General features: G+C 46.7%; 1 protein-coding gene across 5 annotated transcripts in view; it reads left to right on the forward strand.

Annotated features, from left to right (window-relative positions):
- Positions 1-17,102, forward strand: part of hecw2b (HECT, C2 and WW domain containing E3 ubiquitin protein ligase 2b) — a 29,805-nt gene that overhangs the window by 5,726 nt on the left and 6,977 nt on the right. For 4 of the 5 annotated variants that reach the window (XM_053676085.1, XM_017456903.3, XM_017456904.3 and 1 more), the window contains 17 exons: positions 3,846-4,745; positions 7,904-8,011; positions 8,218-8,312; positions 9,901-9,973; positions 10,448-10,617; positions 10,968-11,110; positions 11,246-11,346; positions 12,127-12,752; positions 12,834-13,128; positions 13,228-13,329; positions 13,469-13,619; positions 13,751-13,851; positions 13,998-14,122; positions 14,407-14,592; positions 14,789-14,923; positions 15,069-15,171; positions 16,767-16,863. In XM_053676085.1, coding sequence (XP_053532060.1) covers positions 4,436-4,745; positions 7,904-8,011; positions 8,218-8,312; positions 9,901-9,973; positions 10,448-10,617; positions 10,968-11,110; positions 11,246-11,346; positions 12,127-12,752; positions 12,834-13,128; positions 13,228-13,329; positions 13,469-13,619; positions 13,751-13,851; positions 13,998-14,122; positions 14,407-14,592; positions 14,789-14,923; positions 15,069-15,171; positions 16,767-16,863 — 2,921 coding nt within the window. In that variant the 5' untranslated portion in view covers positions 3,846-4,435. The remainder of the gene's footprint in view (positions 1-3,845; positions 4,746-7,903; positions 8,012-8,217; positions 8,313-9,900; positions 9,974-10,447; positions 10,618-10,967; positions 11,111-11,245; positions 11,347-12,126; positions 12,753-12,833; positions 13,129-13,227; positions 13,330-13,468; positions 13,620-13,750; positions 13,852-13,997; positions 14,123-14,406; positions 14,593-14,788; positions 14,924-15,068; positions 15,172-16,766; positions 16,864-17,102) is intronic. The other variant, XM_017456905.3, reaches the window with a different exon arrangement.

Genomic DNA, 17,102 nt, shown 5'->3' on the forward strand with positions numbered 1-17,102 from the left:
TTATTAAAAAATGACATTTTGGAGTTAATAACTAGCGTGTTACACGAGAACCGGTGGCACAGACACGGTTTAGTCCATAGCTGAGACGACGTCTCTGTGGGCTGATATTGTTTGGAATCAGTTTCCTGTTTCCATGCGGTGCAGAAGCCGGATGAGTCATAAATGTCATAAGCACAGTAATGAGGTGAAGCGAGAGGTCACCGCTGATTAAAAGGAAACGCGTTTTGCGCACGCTAGGGAGGACGACGGTACAATGATACGCAAACCTAAAACTGTATCCCGATAACGTCATGCCGTACAGGTACGACTGATCATTTCCTGGTGCGTCGTTCTGCCAACACTTTTTTCATGGGAAGGTCGCTAGAAGGTGCCGGATGCTGTCATGTCATCACCAGTAGGCATGTTCACTGAGGAGTCACGGCACACAGCTGTTTACTAGCTGTGCATGTGTATTTGGTCATGGCACCACAAGCTAGCTATTTACATGGTTTTTGTTGTTTACGAAATAACAATTCATATCAAGAACATGGACAGAGTGAAGTCGTGAGGAGTCGGGGAACAAAATATATCACGGTATCAGGAGAGAAGTTTAGAAAACGTAGATGTGTGGGTGATCAAACAAGGGTGATCAGTGGTTGGTCAGTGATTAGTTATTGGGAACAGTGGTGAACAGTGATTGGTCATTGGGAACAGTGGTGATCAGTGATTGTTGGGAACAGTGGTGATCAGTGATTGGTCACTGGGAACAGTGGTGATCAGTGATTGGTCATTTTTGAACAGCGGTGATCAGTGATTGTTGGGAGCAGTGGGGATTAGTTATTGGAAACTGGTGATCGGTGATTGGTCATTTTTGAACAGTGGTGATCAGTGATTGGTCATTTTTGAACAGTGGTGATCAGTGATTGTTGGGAGCAGTGGTGATAGGCTAAGTGGTGGCTAAGTGGTGATAGTGCTTTCAAAAAGTCCAACAAGTATTCTAGCATTTTCCCAACTTAAATAAGCAGAGACTAAAGATTTTGGCTTGTGCATTTATCATGCAGTAATGACATATTCTTCCCGTTACACCTAAAACACATTCTGTCCAGTTCTGCACTGTAGATACTTCTATCCTTCTGTCCTAATGCCATTAGAAAGATGGAGCTGATATCAGGTTCTTCTCTGCCAGATTCTCGGAGGTGTGGATGAGAGTGATGCAGGTTCATTGAGTGTGCGTTCCATCACTTCAGCTCTGCTAATGCGAGCGGAGCTCTGGTTTCATCTAAGAGATGACCTCATGCACACTTCTCGGCACTTCCTGTCTGGGGCGCCCATTACCGCTGACGCCGTTTGTCGAGGCGGATCGTAAACAGTGAAAGCCTGTGATCGAATTCACGGTCTTCGCCTGGAGTTTAGGCTTTGCTGAATCGGTTAAGCGGGTGCACCTCTAACTCAAAAGTGCCACTGTAGCTATAGTGGCACGAGGGGAAAATTTGCTAAATATGCAGCCTGGTCGCTCCACTGATCTGTTTAAGGAGTAGACATAGTTTACAGTTCGAAACCTGGATGGGAGAATCGAGAGTCCTGTCAAGAGCACTTGGAGGAAAGGGGGCGGGGCCTTAAAACGGTGCCAGTTAATACTCGTTATGATCTATTTAACAGTGAGGTTATTTAGGATTAGGAGAAGTTCGAGACTTCTTGGTGTACTGACGAGCAGGCAACTAAATATCGATGGGTTTTCTTTTAAATGCATTATGACGCACGAGAAAGCATTTTACCGTAATATGGAAATCTAATATCCGGACATGACTGCACGACTTTTCTTGTTTTTCTTTTTGTTTTCCTCACCGTGTAGTCGTGTGTTAATCACGCATCCGGAAACGGTAGACTTTTAACGGGTGCTCGAGTTTCCTGTAAGATCACAGCCCCACGTCGACGTGATTTTTTTTTTTTTAGAGCGTGCTCTCGGGAGCCGAAAGAAGAATCCGGCCCCTTGTCTCGGGTTCTTGGCGCTCTCTGATAAAGACGCGGTTTATACGCCGTTTATAAAGCTGTTTTATCGGGTCGCTCGTGTCGGGTGTCGCAGGAAGATGCTGCCGTTCCTCCTCTCGACATTTCACAGAGCGCAGAGCTGCTTTCGTTGTTTGCCATCTGTTCAGATGTCTGTGAATACACGCTGTCCTCAACGGCAGTCTTAAGAAGACGCTGGGAAAACGTTATTTCGCCGCCGCTCTTTCTCCAGCGCGGGACGGAGTTTTACTCACCTGTCTGCTTTCTTCGCTCCTTCTCGTGATCACTGCCTCTTGTTAAAATAGGAACGCTCGGTGCTTGTGAATTTACAGCACGCGTCACGCGGACTGAAGAAAAATATCCCGTGTCGGTGGAGCCGAGACGAGGCCTTATTACGATTGGCTGAGACCGACAAGACCATGGTTTAGTGTTTGTAGTTTACCAGTATACACTAGTACAACATGCTAACCTAAGCCGTTTTTCTGTCACCAGACACGGCCGTGCCTTCTGCTCTCCCTCACGCCTGCTTTCCTTTTACACTTGTAATCTTTTCCGCCTTGTCCATCTGTGCGCGTGTATTATTCTGCTTTAGTTATGAAATAAACTCGTCTCGTATCTTTTTGCTTCCCTAACTGTTATGTATTCCGTCAAATAAACCAGGACCAAACGGCCGGAAAAGCTGAGGTGTAAGCAGGATGTTTGGGCGAGTCGTGTTACGCCGTGCCTCACAGTCCTTCCCAACAGCTCAGGCAGAGGAAGCTAATTTAGGATCCTCCGAGGAAAATCATGCTTATCGACACTTTTTTTTAGAAAGCAGGGCTGAGAGAGAGAGACAGAGAGAGAGAGTGAGGAAGGGTATAATGTGATTGAGGATTCCGGAGGCCAAGTCGGGCAGAAGAGTCTGTACAAGTGATGACGTGAAGGTGTGTTTTGGGATGGATGGACAGATGGAGAAACAGACAGACGTGCAGACAGATCAGAACAGGATGTCTACACCAAGTAGGTCCTGAAATCCTGGAAAAGTCACGCTTCAGGTTGGGTTTGGGTCAGATGGAGGGGTGAACAGTTGGATGGATGGATGAAGAAACCAACAGATAGCTCAGAACATGATTTCAGGTGTAGGCAAAGCAGGGCAGAAGATTCTGTACATGTGGTGCTTCAGGTTTGGGTTTGGGGCGGTTAAGAAATGGACAGATGGTTGAAAGGGTGGATGGAGAAACAGATTGACGTGCAGATAGATTAGAACAAGATGTCTAGGCCATGCAGGGCCAGAAAATTGTGTGTAAGTGGTGCTTCAGGTTGGGATTTAGGTAGATGGACAGATGGATGGGTGGAGAAGCAGACATCAGAATAGGAGGTCTAGGCCGAGTAGGTCAGAAAATTCTGTACAAGTGATGCTTCAGGTTGGGTTTGGGGCGTGTGGATGAAGAAATCCACAGATGTGCGTTTAGATCAGACAGAGCAGTCTGCTTCTCCACTGATACTGTAGATAGATTCTAGCTGATCCCTCTACCTCCCTAGTGCTCTCATTCTACCCGTCATTCTCTTAGAAAAGGAAACCGATTACACTACTCATCAACAACTTCTGCCGCTCGGAATAATTACCGGAAGAGTCTTGGTAGAGCTTAAAAGCCTTTTCTTTTTCCTTTAGTCTTTTGCTAAGATGCATAATGTGATTGCTCAATAAAATTGATTACAGTACATGGAATATTCTGGACTTTTCCAGTTTGCAGAGGGTTGGCGAGTGGCAGATCTTTCACTTTATCATCACCATCGACTTCAGTTGATTTGTTTGCACGTAGTTCACCCTGACTACATGTATAAAAGCCTTACCCATCTTCTTCTCTTTTGTCTTCTAGGTATCTGCTTATATGTGTGACTTTGAGACCACGACATGGACCACGAGGACCTTAACTGATCAGGTCGACCAACTTGCTTCGTCACTTCCTTTCTTGACTCAGTGGTTTGTCGCGGAACCTTTAACAGATTGGACAGAAAATGACATCAGGACAGTTCCTGGAGCTTGTCCTATCCGTTGGTTCTGATGTTTCATGAAGCTGCTGAATATGGCTGAACTCCGAGGAGCTACATTTGCACTAGCAGCCCTCTGAATGGGGGTTCAGTAAGTCCCCATGTCTCTGTCTGAGTGAATGTTCCCTTTCAAATGCTGTGAGGTCAAAGGAAAAAGCGGAGGCCGCTTGGTGTTGTGGACGCCGCCTGTAGAGACAGAGGACTTTAAGAGGGTTTGTTGGCCCTCGTCGGGTCACATCCCAGTTCTCTCCTCACTTCCCTCAGGCCGTTTAGGCCTTTCTTTCTTCATCCCCTTGTTCACCCAGCTTCCACCATTCGCCCCTCGCTGGCCACAGCTGTCCTCCCTCCCCGTTCCCGCCCCCATCAGCCCATCCCTTCTCCTCACCCTACCCCAAGCCACCCCACCCCTCACCCTTCCATGGCCACCAGCACAGCGCGAGAGCACCTTCTGGTGGTGCGGAGGCGCAGCCCGCACATGCGATACACACTGGGACCGGAAAACCTGCGCAGTAATGGCAGCGGTGGAACATCCAGAGGAGGTGCTGCAACCGAGACGATGGGCCTACAACGGGCCAACAGTGATACGGATCTGGTCACGTCAGACAGCCGCTCCTCCCTTACTGCCTCCACCTATCAGTTCACCTTGGGAAGAGGACAGAACCTCGTCATCTCCTGGGACATCAAGGAGGAGGTGGATGCCACAGACTGGATCGGGCTCTACCACATTGGTGAGACGTGGATAGATTGGGGATTTGTACCAATTCTGGGGCTGGTTTAATATTTTTATAGCCGACAGACACGGGTGTTGAGGATGCGTGCGCTTAGAACAAATTTTAATTGGCGTTATAGGGATGGCGTCTAGGCTAGGCGTGCTTTCACTGCAGTGTTTAGTCCAAACCAAACACATCAAATTTGCTCTGATTCCAATTCTTAACATCATTTCGGTTGTATTGTATTTTTTTTTGGGATGATTTACACGTGACCGATATCATAAATACGCATTCAACGCGCGCTCTTCAGATAGAAACGGTTGCCGTGAGATCCGCCATCTTTGATCGAGCGACAGAATTCGCACAGGAATTGTACAGAAAGCCTTCAAGCCTGCTCGCTGAATTATTATTATTATTATTATTATTATTATTATTGTTATTATTTTTTTACTCATGCTGTTCAAGTCAGCTAGCATGACGGCGTATTATTAACACCTTGTTTCTTCCGGGTGGCACGTAGAGTATATTTCGAGAGAAGTTCGGTGACGGGTGAGAAGGGTTGCACCGTTGCGGTGGAGCGAATTCGCCTGGGGAAGGCGTTTATCTGTCCCTTTTAGCCGGACGTGATACAGTAGAGGACAAGGGATGCCGTGAACAATATAATCCTGTACTTTGACGCTCCACTGAGCCAGAAATGTGAAAGCAGGGTACGTGTGTGTGTGTGTGTGGGGGGGGAGACAGAGTACGAGCCCTGTATAAAGCCAGTGAGGGAACGTGGGAGGAAAAAACCGCTGAGTCAGCGGCATGATAGCAGCCATGCCTTTTACCCATCTCTCTGACTGACATGTTACTCATGATAAAGGTGAAGCGTAATTACTTAGCGCCGATCGGCGGTTTAAAGAGCCCATGATTTCTGAGAGGTCTGATTAAAAAGGGTGAAAAGGACGTGTGGACCAGGCTCAGCTCAATAACACAGTGACGTGCGCTATTTCTGGGAATACCTGGTAGTATTTGTGTGTGGACTAGCATTTAGCCACACGAGGGTTTCAAAGTCATTTACTCATACAGTACAATGTTGTTGTTCTAAGTTAACAAATAAGAAAATTCTTTTTTTTAAAGGATAAATACACTATGGGAAGCACACACTCTTTATTAGGGGGCCAAGCACCAAAGGTACATAGGCATCCTGTTGGTATTGTATGTTTCTTCTTCTTCTTCTTTTTCTTCTTCTTCTTATTATTATACTTCTTATGAATACTTCCCACTTTAGGTGTGTGCCACTGAAGCACTCTAGCGCCACCATTAGGGCTTATTTGGTCATATAATGTCCCCGAGTTCATGACCTCCAGGTTGAAATACTTAAAACAGGACGTTGGATGCCAACAACCCAAGTCCATGACGCATTTCAGCATGATCAGGATGACTACGAAAAGCATCCTAGGCACCGGTGGTGACTCCTGATTGGCCGTGGTCACGTTAGTCCGTACACCGTAGCACTTCCCTGTCGTCTGGTTCTGTCAGCAGGCGAAAGCTGATCCCCTCGCGCTACCGCTACACGCTTCGTGGAGGTATCAATCCATTATAGGGAAATTCCAGCACGGTCTCTCCCGGAGAAAAGTGCCAGACATCGATCACCCGCCGTTCTCTGGAGTGAAATTTACAGTCACACAGCAGCTCCGATTGCTCCTGAGGGAAATAGCCAAGAGTGCAGGGTTGGGTTCCGGATGCAGTTTCATAACTCCGTGGAGTGGAAGATGAACTAAGGATTTCTCTTATTTTCACAAGTTACAAATTTTCCATCCCAAGCTAACCGTGTTTAATGATTAATAAATGATTAATAATGGCTGTGTAAGTAGCTCTGTTTAGCACTCATAAAGAGACAGTGTTGAAGAGAAGAGACCATTATTTCTTTCCCCGTTCAGGTCACGGGTGCTGGTGTTAGCTGGAGGAAGACGCTGCTAGCTGTTGGCTACCGTACACTCACGCTTGCTGTGATTCATTTTTATGCGGTCATGTGACAGAGGGTGAATTGTGTCCTGTTGCAGAGTCGGCGCAGTGATTTAGTGAGCAGTGAGCGTTAGATCATGCCGGACAAGGCTAATCTGCACCAGTGAGGGGCTGCTTTCAACCACTTGAGTTTTTGCACGCTGGTTATTTATTTTTATGATGATCAGTCAGTACTTTTGCCTAAGTACCTTTTGGCTGAAGTCTCTACAAGCTTTGCACGCCTGGTTTTGGGAAGTTTTCTTCCTGGCAGATCCTGTTCAGTCAGACTGGGATGGAGAGCCTTTGTGATCTTCAGGTCTCTCCACAGGTGGTCTGTTGGACTCTGGAGGTAGTGTGCGCTCTGCAGCAGGATTTCTGCATTTGGATCCATCCCTGCTGCTGGGAAGCACCTCCATCGCATGATGCTACCACTACCATGCTTCACGCTAGGGATGGTGTTAGCTAATTCGTGAGCAGTACCTGGTTTACGCCAAAGTCGTCTCATCTCACAAGTCCTTTCGGTTCCTGCCGTACGCCTTTTTACTCATGAGCGCCTCCCGTCTAGCCGTGTTTATCCGGCAGGTTCTCCCATCCAACAGACTTCCAGAAGAACTGGCCATGGCGTTCTTGGTCACCTGGCCCTTCTAGACCAGTTACTGAGTTACACCTCTATGAAGAGTCCTGGTGGTCCCAAACTTCCTATGCATGCACCTTATACGCATGCAGGTGTTGACCTTTCTAAATCATGTCTAGTCAGTTGAATTTGCCAGACGTTTTCAAGATAATCGGATAAAACAGGATGCACCAAAGAGGCGCAAACGGACGTGTTCTGGATAATTTCCGAACCCACTATAATGTAACGCCCCGCCGCACGAGCATGCACGTCCGGGTTCATACCGCAGGGCAGATGGGAGTCGGCCGGGGGGCGTGTCGGCGCACAGTGCTGTACGCCAACCCCCCACCCCATTCCTCCTCATTAGCGCAAATCTCGTTCAGATTCATTTGCAGGAATAAAAGTACAACGTGTTGTTCCTTCGTAAATGAAAAAGAAAGGCTGGCATCGGGGCGGGACGCACTGCCCTACTGTAGCTAAAATAATGTACATGTTAAGGTGTGTGTGTGTGTGTGTGTGTGTGTGTGTGTGTGTGTGTGTGTGTGTGTGTGTTTGTGCTTCCGGCGCGTATTCCCAGACGAGACGTGTCTGGCTAACGTGTGGGACTCAAAGAACCGCGGCGTCAATGGCACACAGAGGGGACAGATCGTCTGGAGACTGGAGCCCGGGCCGTACTTCATGGAGCGTGAGTGGGTTTTATTATTTGCAGCACTTTTTACCACAACTTTCAAAATGGCTGTCGTATAATCAGAATAAAACTGCAGTTATATAAAATAAAAATAAAGAAACACTACCTGGAGTGTTTCACTCTCCTCACAATACGCCTTTTTAAAAGACATTTTTATACGTGTGTGTGTGTGTGTGTGTGTGTGTGTGTGTGTGTGTACATAGCGGAGACCAAAATCTGCTTCAAATATTACCATGGAGTGAGTGGAGCCTTAAGAGCGATGACGCCCTGCATCACTGTAAAGAACCCTGGTGTCCTGGTGAGTGTGTGTGTGTGTGTGTGTGTTTTTTTTTTTGGCATGTACCTGATTATCCCTCATGTCCCACTGTGTTGTGTTAGCAAACATCACCTGAAAATCTGCTCTTACCTTCCAGAGCCAGGAAAATACCCGAAAGTGACGAGTACGCTATAAAAGTGTTGGAACCTTCTCATAAATTGGCTCAAATCAGTTCTAGGGTTCTAGATAGAACCTTCACCAACATTCTAATGAATTCCTCACTAGGCTGAGAAAAGGCTGCGTTTCTCCAAATCAAGCTTCTTACCAACCATACAGGGCAAAACGAATGTTTATCGTTTATGCAGCATGCTTACTAGGATCATTTGTCTTCAGGAACGCGTGAAATGATTTAGTGCACAACGTCGTAGGCATGTAGTGCGGTGTGAGTCGGTCAGTTACACAGAGGGAGTGTCAGATTCGCTGGCATGCAGAGAATTCGCCGAGTCCTGACATGCTCCTGCCCTGAAATGCTTTGATGTGCACTTAAGAGAGATGTACTGGAGCAAAGTTCACGCACACACACACACACACACACACACACACACACACGCGCACGCACTCTTTCTGGATGATGTCGCCACTGAAAAGCAGCAGGAGCGTATAAATAATTCAAGATTCGGTTGACAAACCTGATTGTTATTGAAGAACCTAAATGCTTCTGCGCGGTTCTGAAAGCTGGTTATTGTGATTGCTTGAATATTTGATGCGTTGCGGTTAGTCGACATTAACAAAGACAAAGCACTGAAACTTGAGGCTTTGGCAGACTTTTCCAAGTACACACACACACACACACACGAGATCAGGGCAGTTGTGCACATATGCAGAAGGTTTGCCACGCCTACTTCACTAAGATACAGATACAAAGATGATAGAAACACGCCTCCTTCACTAGGACTGACCGATAGAAAAGTACACGCCTCCTTCACTAGGAATGACGGATGGACAGGACACGCCTCCTTCACTAGGACTGACAGAGTGCCAAAGGAAATTAATTGATAATATTCATAAATAATATTACACAAGGTTGTTTTATTTATTTTTTTAAAGTGCTTTTTCTTCTTTTCCTCTGTTTACTGGTGATTGGTATCTCTCCCGCTCTCACACTACTGTCTTCATGTGCGTTTGCACGAATATCGAGTCAGGAATCTGTGTTAATGTGCAAGTGCACGGCAGTGGAGTTAAATAATTTAGGAACAGGCACTACATGAACCGTAATCATCTCCTTCCTCCCTCCCCCCCTCTCTCTCCTCATCTGTATCCACATCTGTCTCTGGGTGCCGTGTGAACAGCTGGCACAAATTCATCTTACATGAAACTGCGCGCTGATCCCGTGATTGTGTTCGGCTGGCTCGCAGCTATGATTTATTACGCCTTGTGTCCAGATGGTCCGAGCTTAGCGTAGTCCCGCTTTCAGTGTGAAGGGTGATTTCTGCTCAGGTCAGCTCTTGACCATGGAGGAAAAAAACAGAAAGGGTGTAGCTGTGTGTTTAGATTTAACTGTGTGTGTGTGTCTCTCTCTCTCTCTCTCTCTCTCTCTCTCTCTCTCTCTCTCTCTGCCCCCCTGATGTAGGCTGGACCAGGACAAGTGGACGGCCAGTCTGTGACGGAACATTGTCGGAAACTCGTCAGCTTCACATTATCAGGTGTCCGTAAACACGAGTGAAGAAATGAAAAGTATCATTTTGTGTATAAGCTTACACATTTATACTTCTGTATATGTCCCGCACGTCTGCGCTGCCTCCCTGTGGACAAAACGTGTCAGTACAAGTTTAAAGCAAACCCGGTGTGGATTGGCAAATCGTGAAAGCAGATCATTACCCCACGGCTGTAATTCCAAAAGGAAGTTTTAAAAAGATGCCCGTAATATCCCAGGAATATTTACTGTGGCACCATCGGGTCACGTCTGTGTGTCTTTTTTAGTTTCACGTTCGTTGTGACAAACGTCGAAAAAGATGTAAATAGTAATAAGCTACTTAATAACAAAGACAATTTTACAGAGGGTGCCAGTATTTATGAATATATTCTATATATTCAGTCAAAATACATCAAATTGGGCTGTTTGTTTCGGATTCATGCACAGCCTTGATAATGTGTGTGTGTGTGTGTGTGTTTGGAAGATATCAGAGCTCAGGGCCTAAAGAAAGGCATGTTCTTCAATCCGGACCCGTATCTGAAGATGAGCATCCAGCCTGGAAAACGCAGCGGCTTCCCTGCCTTCACACACCACGGCCAAGAGAGACGAGCCTCCATCATCTCCAACACCACCAACCCTGTGTGGCACGGAGAGGTCACGCACACACACACACACACTCACACACACACACACACACACACACACACACACACAAATACACGATGTCCATTCTTAATCAAAGTGCAGATTGAACACGAGGCCCCACCCACTTATCACTAATTTACATGTCATTTGCATAAGTCGATGACTATTTGAAAATGAACAGACGCATAAATATAGCGTTCTTCTAAAGACATTTGTAAATATTAGACCTATTACTCGGCAAGCATCATCATCAGTGCATCTTTATGCAGCAAATCTGAATCCCTACTTACTTCCTATTCACTATTCATGCGCTCTGCTTAGGATATAAGACAATTATATCTTTGTCTGCCCTCGTTCAGAAGTACACCTTCGTCGCACTCATGACGGATGTTCTGGAGATCGTGGTGAAGGACAAATTTGCAAAGAGTCGGCCAATCATCAAGCGCTTTTTGGGTCAGCTGACGATACCTGTGCAGAGGCTTCTGGAGAGGCATGCAGCAGGGTTTGTCAGATTGCGCCAACGGCAAATATATAATCTTTGATAGGATTTGTAGATTCCAACGTTTATTTTTTCATATATTACGATATATTGCAGTTGCCCACATATGGTGTGTTTGTGTGTGTGTGTTTGACCCAGGGATCAGCCTGTAAGCTATACTTTGTGTCGCCGTTTGCCTACGGACCACGTGAGCGGTCAGCTTCAGTTCAGAGTGGAGATCACATCTACTGGACACGAGGGTGAGTAGGAGTAAACAAGCAGGGCCGAACCGGTGGGAGTGAATTAGTGAGGATAAACGAGTGGAGTGAATGAGCGAGAGTGAACGAACGGGGCTAAACCGATGGGAGTGAATGAAAAGGGCTAAACCAATGAGTAGAAGATTTGGGGCTGAAAACAGGAGGGAATGAGTAGGAGTGAACCAGTGTGAGTGAATGGATGGGGCTGAACCATTAAATTTAAAACAAGAGATTGAATGTTTTGGAGCGAAAGAGTACAGCTGTATTAGTCGGAGGGAACTAGTGGGGCTAAACCAGTGGGAACGAACAAGTGGGGCTGAATGAGAGGGCGTGAACCAATCGGGATGAAGCAACAGGAGTGAACGAGCGGGGCTGAATGAGTGGGAATGAACGAGTGGAGCTAACCCAAGGAAACCAGCAAAAGCAGTAAATGAGTGGAGTGAAATAAGTGACACTGTATTAGTGAGGCTGAATGATTAAGAGAACGCAAGAGAGGTCGTGTGCGACTGGGGTAGACGGTGTGGGAACGACGGGGAACATGCGATCGGGATCGAAGGCGAGTGTACTCGAACGAGTGAGAGGACGGGCAGCGTACAGGTGGGAGGGAATGGGTGTGAACGAGTGAAAGTGAACATGTAGAAGGGAACGGGAGTAAATAACTAGGAGGTGGGGTGAACAGGTGGAAGTGTATGAGTGCGGATAAATGGTTGGCGGTGAACAAGGAGAACTATGTAGGGTAATGCATGTACATCGTAGCTAATGTATTTGTTATAATTTCATCAGATGTTATGGGCTCGCTCCTGGGTGCCTCATCTGTGAACGGAGACCCAGGCAGCCCTTCTGATGACGAGGACGTGGTCCCTCCATCCTCTCGCATCCCCAGGGCTGCATCTCCAACCGGCTCTGAGGGATCTCTCCACAACGAGGCCTTTAGGACTGACGAAGGTCCATCGGAAGTTGAGGAAGAGCGCAGTCATAGGGATGTAGTCGTCAGTTCGGGACACGCCCAAAGGCAGATCTCTCTCAACGATTATCTGGACACCATCGAGGCTCCGAATGGCCCCGGAGATCGGCCCCTGGGAGCGGCGTCGCCCAAACTGCGCTCCAGCTTCCCCACTGACACGCGGCTCAACGCCATGCTGCACATCGACTCAGATGATGATGAGGAAGCACACGTCTGTCAGGGGATGGCCAACGGAGTTGCGTCTGAACAGGAGCAGAGGGAGGGGTCTAAAACAGAAGGGGAGGGGAGTCCCGCCAGTAGTGAAGAAGCAGCAGCATCACAGTCGAGTCGCAGCACTGCGAAGAGCCAAAATGGTGGAGCGGAAGTGAGCCAAGAGGGAGCGGCTAGTGCATCAGCCCAGCCCCTGCCCCAGCCCTGGCCTGCATCCCTGAATCCACCAGCTCAAGTGAGAGTCTTGTACTTGACATCTTGTTAAAATGCTAAGTTTTGCATATGTGCCAACTTGTACAAACTCAACTTCCTGTAGGATAAAGATGCAGCCAAAGAGGGCGTAAGCGAGGAGGTCTTTGTAGCGAACGAAGCCTCCGTTTCCGAAGCCTCCTCTGGTGTAGCTAGCGCAGTGGGCGGAGCTTCCGCAGCTGGCCAATCAGAGCCCGGTGTCTCTCAGGAACAGCCTAACGAAGCCAACGGGCAGGAGGAGGGCGAGGAGGTGTGGAGGAGAAGGCAGAGCTTGCTAGCGTCAGTGGAGGAGTCACAGGCAGAGGGGGCGGAGTCATCAGGACGACGGAGAACTGATTCGGCGGAAACGGATGGCGAGTCGGGTATCAAATTTCCATTAAAAAAAAAAGAAGCAATTTTTATATAAATAAATATTTTGGTTGGTTAAATATAATATAGTGGATTTGGATGCGTTCCTGTAGGAGCCAGCGCTCAGGTGAACGGTCATCAGACTGCGCGCTCTCTTCCAGCCGTACGTCATGACATCAGCCGCTACCAGAGAGTGGACGAACCGCTACCACCAAGTGAGTGTGCATACGTAGTGACCAGGGAGAGTGCATCATATCTTCATTGTATTTGAGTTCTCCACCTTCACCAGGATGATGTGTGTGTGTGTGTGTGTGTGTGTGTGTGTGTGTGTGTGTGTGTGTGCGCACACTGCAGACTGGGAGGCCCGCATCGACAGCCACGGGAGAATCTTTTACGTAGATCACGTGAATAGGACCACCACCTGGCAGCGACCCACAGCTCCGGCTGCTCCTCAGGTCCTGCAGAGATCCAATTCCATCCAGCAGATGGAGCAGTTGAACCGACGGTCAGCGCACACACACGTCCACTTGATCTGAAGACATTCACACTGACTCTCAAACACTTTCCACCCTGATAAAATATTCCGATTACATCATCTCGTCATTGTTTCCATTCTCCTCACCGACTCCCATTCAGGTATCAGAGTATCCGGAGAACAATGACCAACGAGCGCACAGACGAGCAGGCGGCCGAGATGCCCTCGGAGGACACAGACCTGATGCAGCACACCATTCCTGGTACACACACACACACACACACACACACACACTAAGAGCGTGCACTCTTGTATACAATCTGAAATACACATATTTCCATGTCACACATAAATTGCTGTGGTATAAAAGGAATAAAACACTTCAGGACACGCCCTTTTGTTGTCCAGAGTACCGCAGGGACGTAGCGGTAGGAGCTGCTAACTATTGCTCACGCCTCTCGTTGCTGCTCCAGTCACCCAGCGCCAAATTTCTCACCAGCCCCGACTTCTTCGGCGTGCTGCACTCCAACCCTGTGAGTCCCTCTCTCCACTCCAGAGATTATGGTATGGTGTGGGTGTGTGTAGACAGGGTCAGGCTGCTCCAGAAAGTATTTTTTTCAGGAAATAAAGAGTTCCGGTAACTCGGACGTTAAATATAAATATCTGTTGTAGTTTTTTTCTGTCTTAACTTCAAGAGACTCAAAAAAACAGATTTACAAGTGAGGACAGGCGAAACGTCCTGATTTATTTGAAAGTCTTGTACGTATGAAGGCTGCTTACTCACAACATCTCGTTTCTATCTCCTCTCCTCTCTTAGAGTGCCTACCGCATGTTTACGAGTAACACGTGTCTGAAGCACATGATCAGCAAGGTGCGGCGTGACACGCATCACTTCGAACGCTACCAGCACAACCGCGACCTGGTGACCTTCCTCAACTTGTTCGCCAACAAGCAGCTGGAGCTGCCGCGCGGCTGGGAAATGAAACACGACCACACCGGCAAGGTCGGCCTCGCTGCCAGTCATCTCCTCCGCTTTATGCATTCACCTTTTAGCATTCTCTCAACTCTCAGACTGGGATTCAGTCGCAGTCACAAACCACCAGCGCCGCTAGGTTTATACTTGCGAGCGCCACATTGTGCAAAGATAATTTCACTGACGTAGTAACAACCAAACAAAACACGGTTGTTTGTTTCTCCAGCCGTTTTTCGTGGACCACAACTGCCGCGCCACCACCTTCATAGACCCGCGGTTGCCTCTGCAAAGCGCCCGGCCCAGCGGCCTGCTCGCCCACCGCCAGCACCTGAGCCGCCAGCGCAGCCACAGTGCTGGAGAGGTGTGAACCAAACCATGTTTCTAAGACAAATATATCATAGTGCGTAGTTTTGATGAATTAACTCGCTCTGACGCTTTCTACACGTAAAAAGTGCGATAACCAGTCAGATGTGACAGAGACTGAGACGAGTGAATGTGTGTTGCAGGTGGGTGATGAGCCACGTCACGCCGGGCCCCCTGTCCTACCCCGGCCGTCTAGCACCTTCAGCGCTGCCGGTCGCAATCAGTGCCAGGATCTCGTACCTGTCGGTATGTTTGGTGCTCATGTGTAACTGATGATCGGTTCACTCAGACTAGGGATGCATTTATTAAAAATTGTTTTGGTATCAGTCATCAGTTCTAAACGAGGGCTCTGTACAGTGTAGATTTATAAACGTTTTACGGGGCAGACGTTAGCAGTGGAGACGAAGTACTCTGCGTGCGTTTACGTGAGGCCGGAATTACTTGACGACAACCCGGACGTTCTGCGCGGAGCCTTTCGCGTCCTCGGACCCGGGATCAAACGAATCCGCGCGTTGTTAGACCGATCTGTACGTCTTTCGTTTATTTTCAGATCAGTCTTATGTTAAATAATAGTCAGTTATACAAATTATTACACAGAAATATTTCGAGATAACTACTTAACTACGTCGTACCGCCGAAGCCGACGCCAGTTTGAGCACGGCGTCAGGTGGTACAAGTCGGAGCTCTCCGAAAATTCCTAGTTTACAAGTTACAAGTACCTGCGAGCACACGAACGCCTTTTTTTTTCCCCCGGGAGTCAGAATCTTGTATTTACGGTAATTACGAGACGGCGTGAACGCGGCTACAGTCTTAAACAAAGTATGCGAAAGTTTTCAGTTCTAGGAGCCCGCCCACAGACTCTAATCCAATCAAGCATAACTGTTCCAAATCAGACAGAATCATTTTTCTTGCGTTACCTGTTACATTGGACACTTCCACACTAGAACTGTGTGCTGGTCGTATACAGTACACTGTCACTATGCCCATTGTCCCGTTTTAGTAGTCACTGTACTGTCTTATGGTGTTTGCACATGCACTTTAGACCATTTATTTATTTATTTATTTATTTATTTATTTATTTATTTATTTATTTATTTATTTATTTATTTATTTATTTATTTATTTATTTATCTATCTATCTATTTATTTATTTATTTATTTATTTCTCCATGTCATCTCATGTGGTTAGCATGTTGTTTTATGTAGCTTCATGGTCCTGGAGGAAGGTTGTTTCGTTTCACTGTGTACTGCACCAGCTTTATGTGGTTGAAATGACAATAAATAAGCCACTTTTGCACCACATGACTTGACTTCATTATCACAGAGATGAAGAAAAGTCCACACCTCAGGTATTGATGATCATGAACAATGGCCACCAATTCAAAGAATGCAGCAGGGGAATCAAGAGCCGCCGCAGAAAAAAGGTGCTAGTCTCAGTTACCGTGCTCGTTTGACTCAAAATAAAGGGAACTGGTACCGGAAGAAATTCCTTCTCGAAACTTTGCTCAAGATGAGCATTCAGCGCATTATCACTCGGAGGAGTTTGTCCGTCGTTAATTGTGAAATGCGTCCAGATCGCCATCATTTTGTGTTGCCTGTTCGGTAGCACAACAACTAGGTACGCTAGCCTCAGTAACATAGTACTATTCCATATCGAACGTTGGGAGCGGAGCATTTTATTTTTTTGTATTTAAAAAAAATAATAAAATTTTTTACAAGGACGAGAAGACTGATACCAGTAGCAGTATTGATTCATTCCTTATTCAGACATAATTGATCATTTGAAGCCTGAATATGTTTTGAAGATCAATACAAACTTATTGAACATTTCACATTTGCAGCCTACAACGATAAGATTGTGGCCTTTTTAAGGCAGCCAAACATCTTTGAGATCCTGCAGGAGAGACAGCCCGAGTTCAATAGGAATCACTCACTCAGGTACTTAATATACATACAGATAAAGATCATTATACCACAAACAGGATTTTTATTATATTATTAAATATTATCATATTATAGTATTACCTAAAGATAAATATGATTGGATATGAATTTTAAATTCTCTCAGAAATCCTGTCAGATTATATTATTTTAGCTATCTAGCTAGTATAAGCAGTACATCGATTTAAATAAAAAACCCAGACAAACTTAAGGTTATAGATGAAAATTCTCTCAAA

This window comes from Ictalurus punctatus, chromosome 26, assembly GCF_001660625.3.
Source record: "Ictalurus punctatus breed USDA103 chromosome 26, Coco_2.0, whole genome shotgun sequence".
NCBI classification, from domain to species: Eukaryota; Metazoa; Chordata; class Actinopteri; order Siluriformes; family Ictaluridae; genus Ictalurus; species Ictalurus punctatus.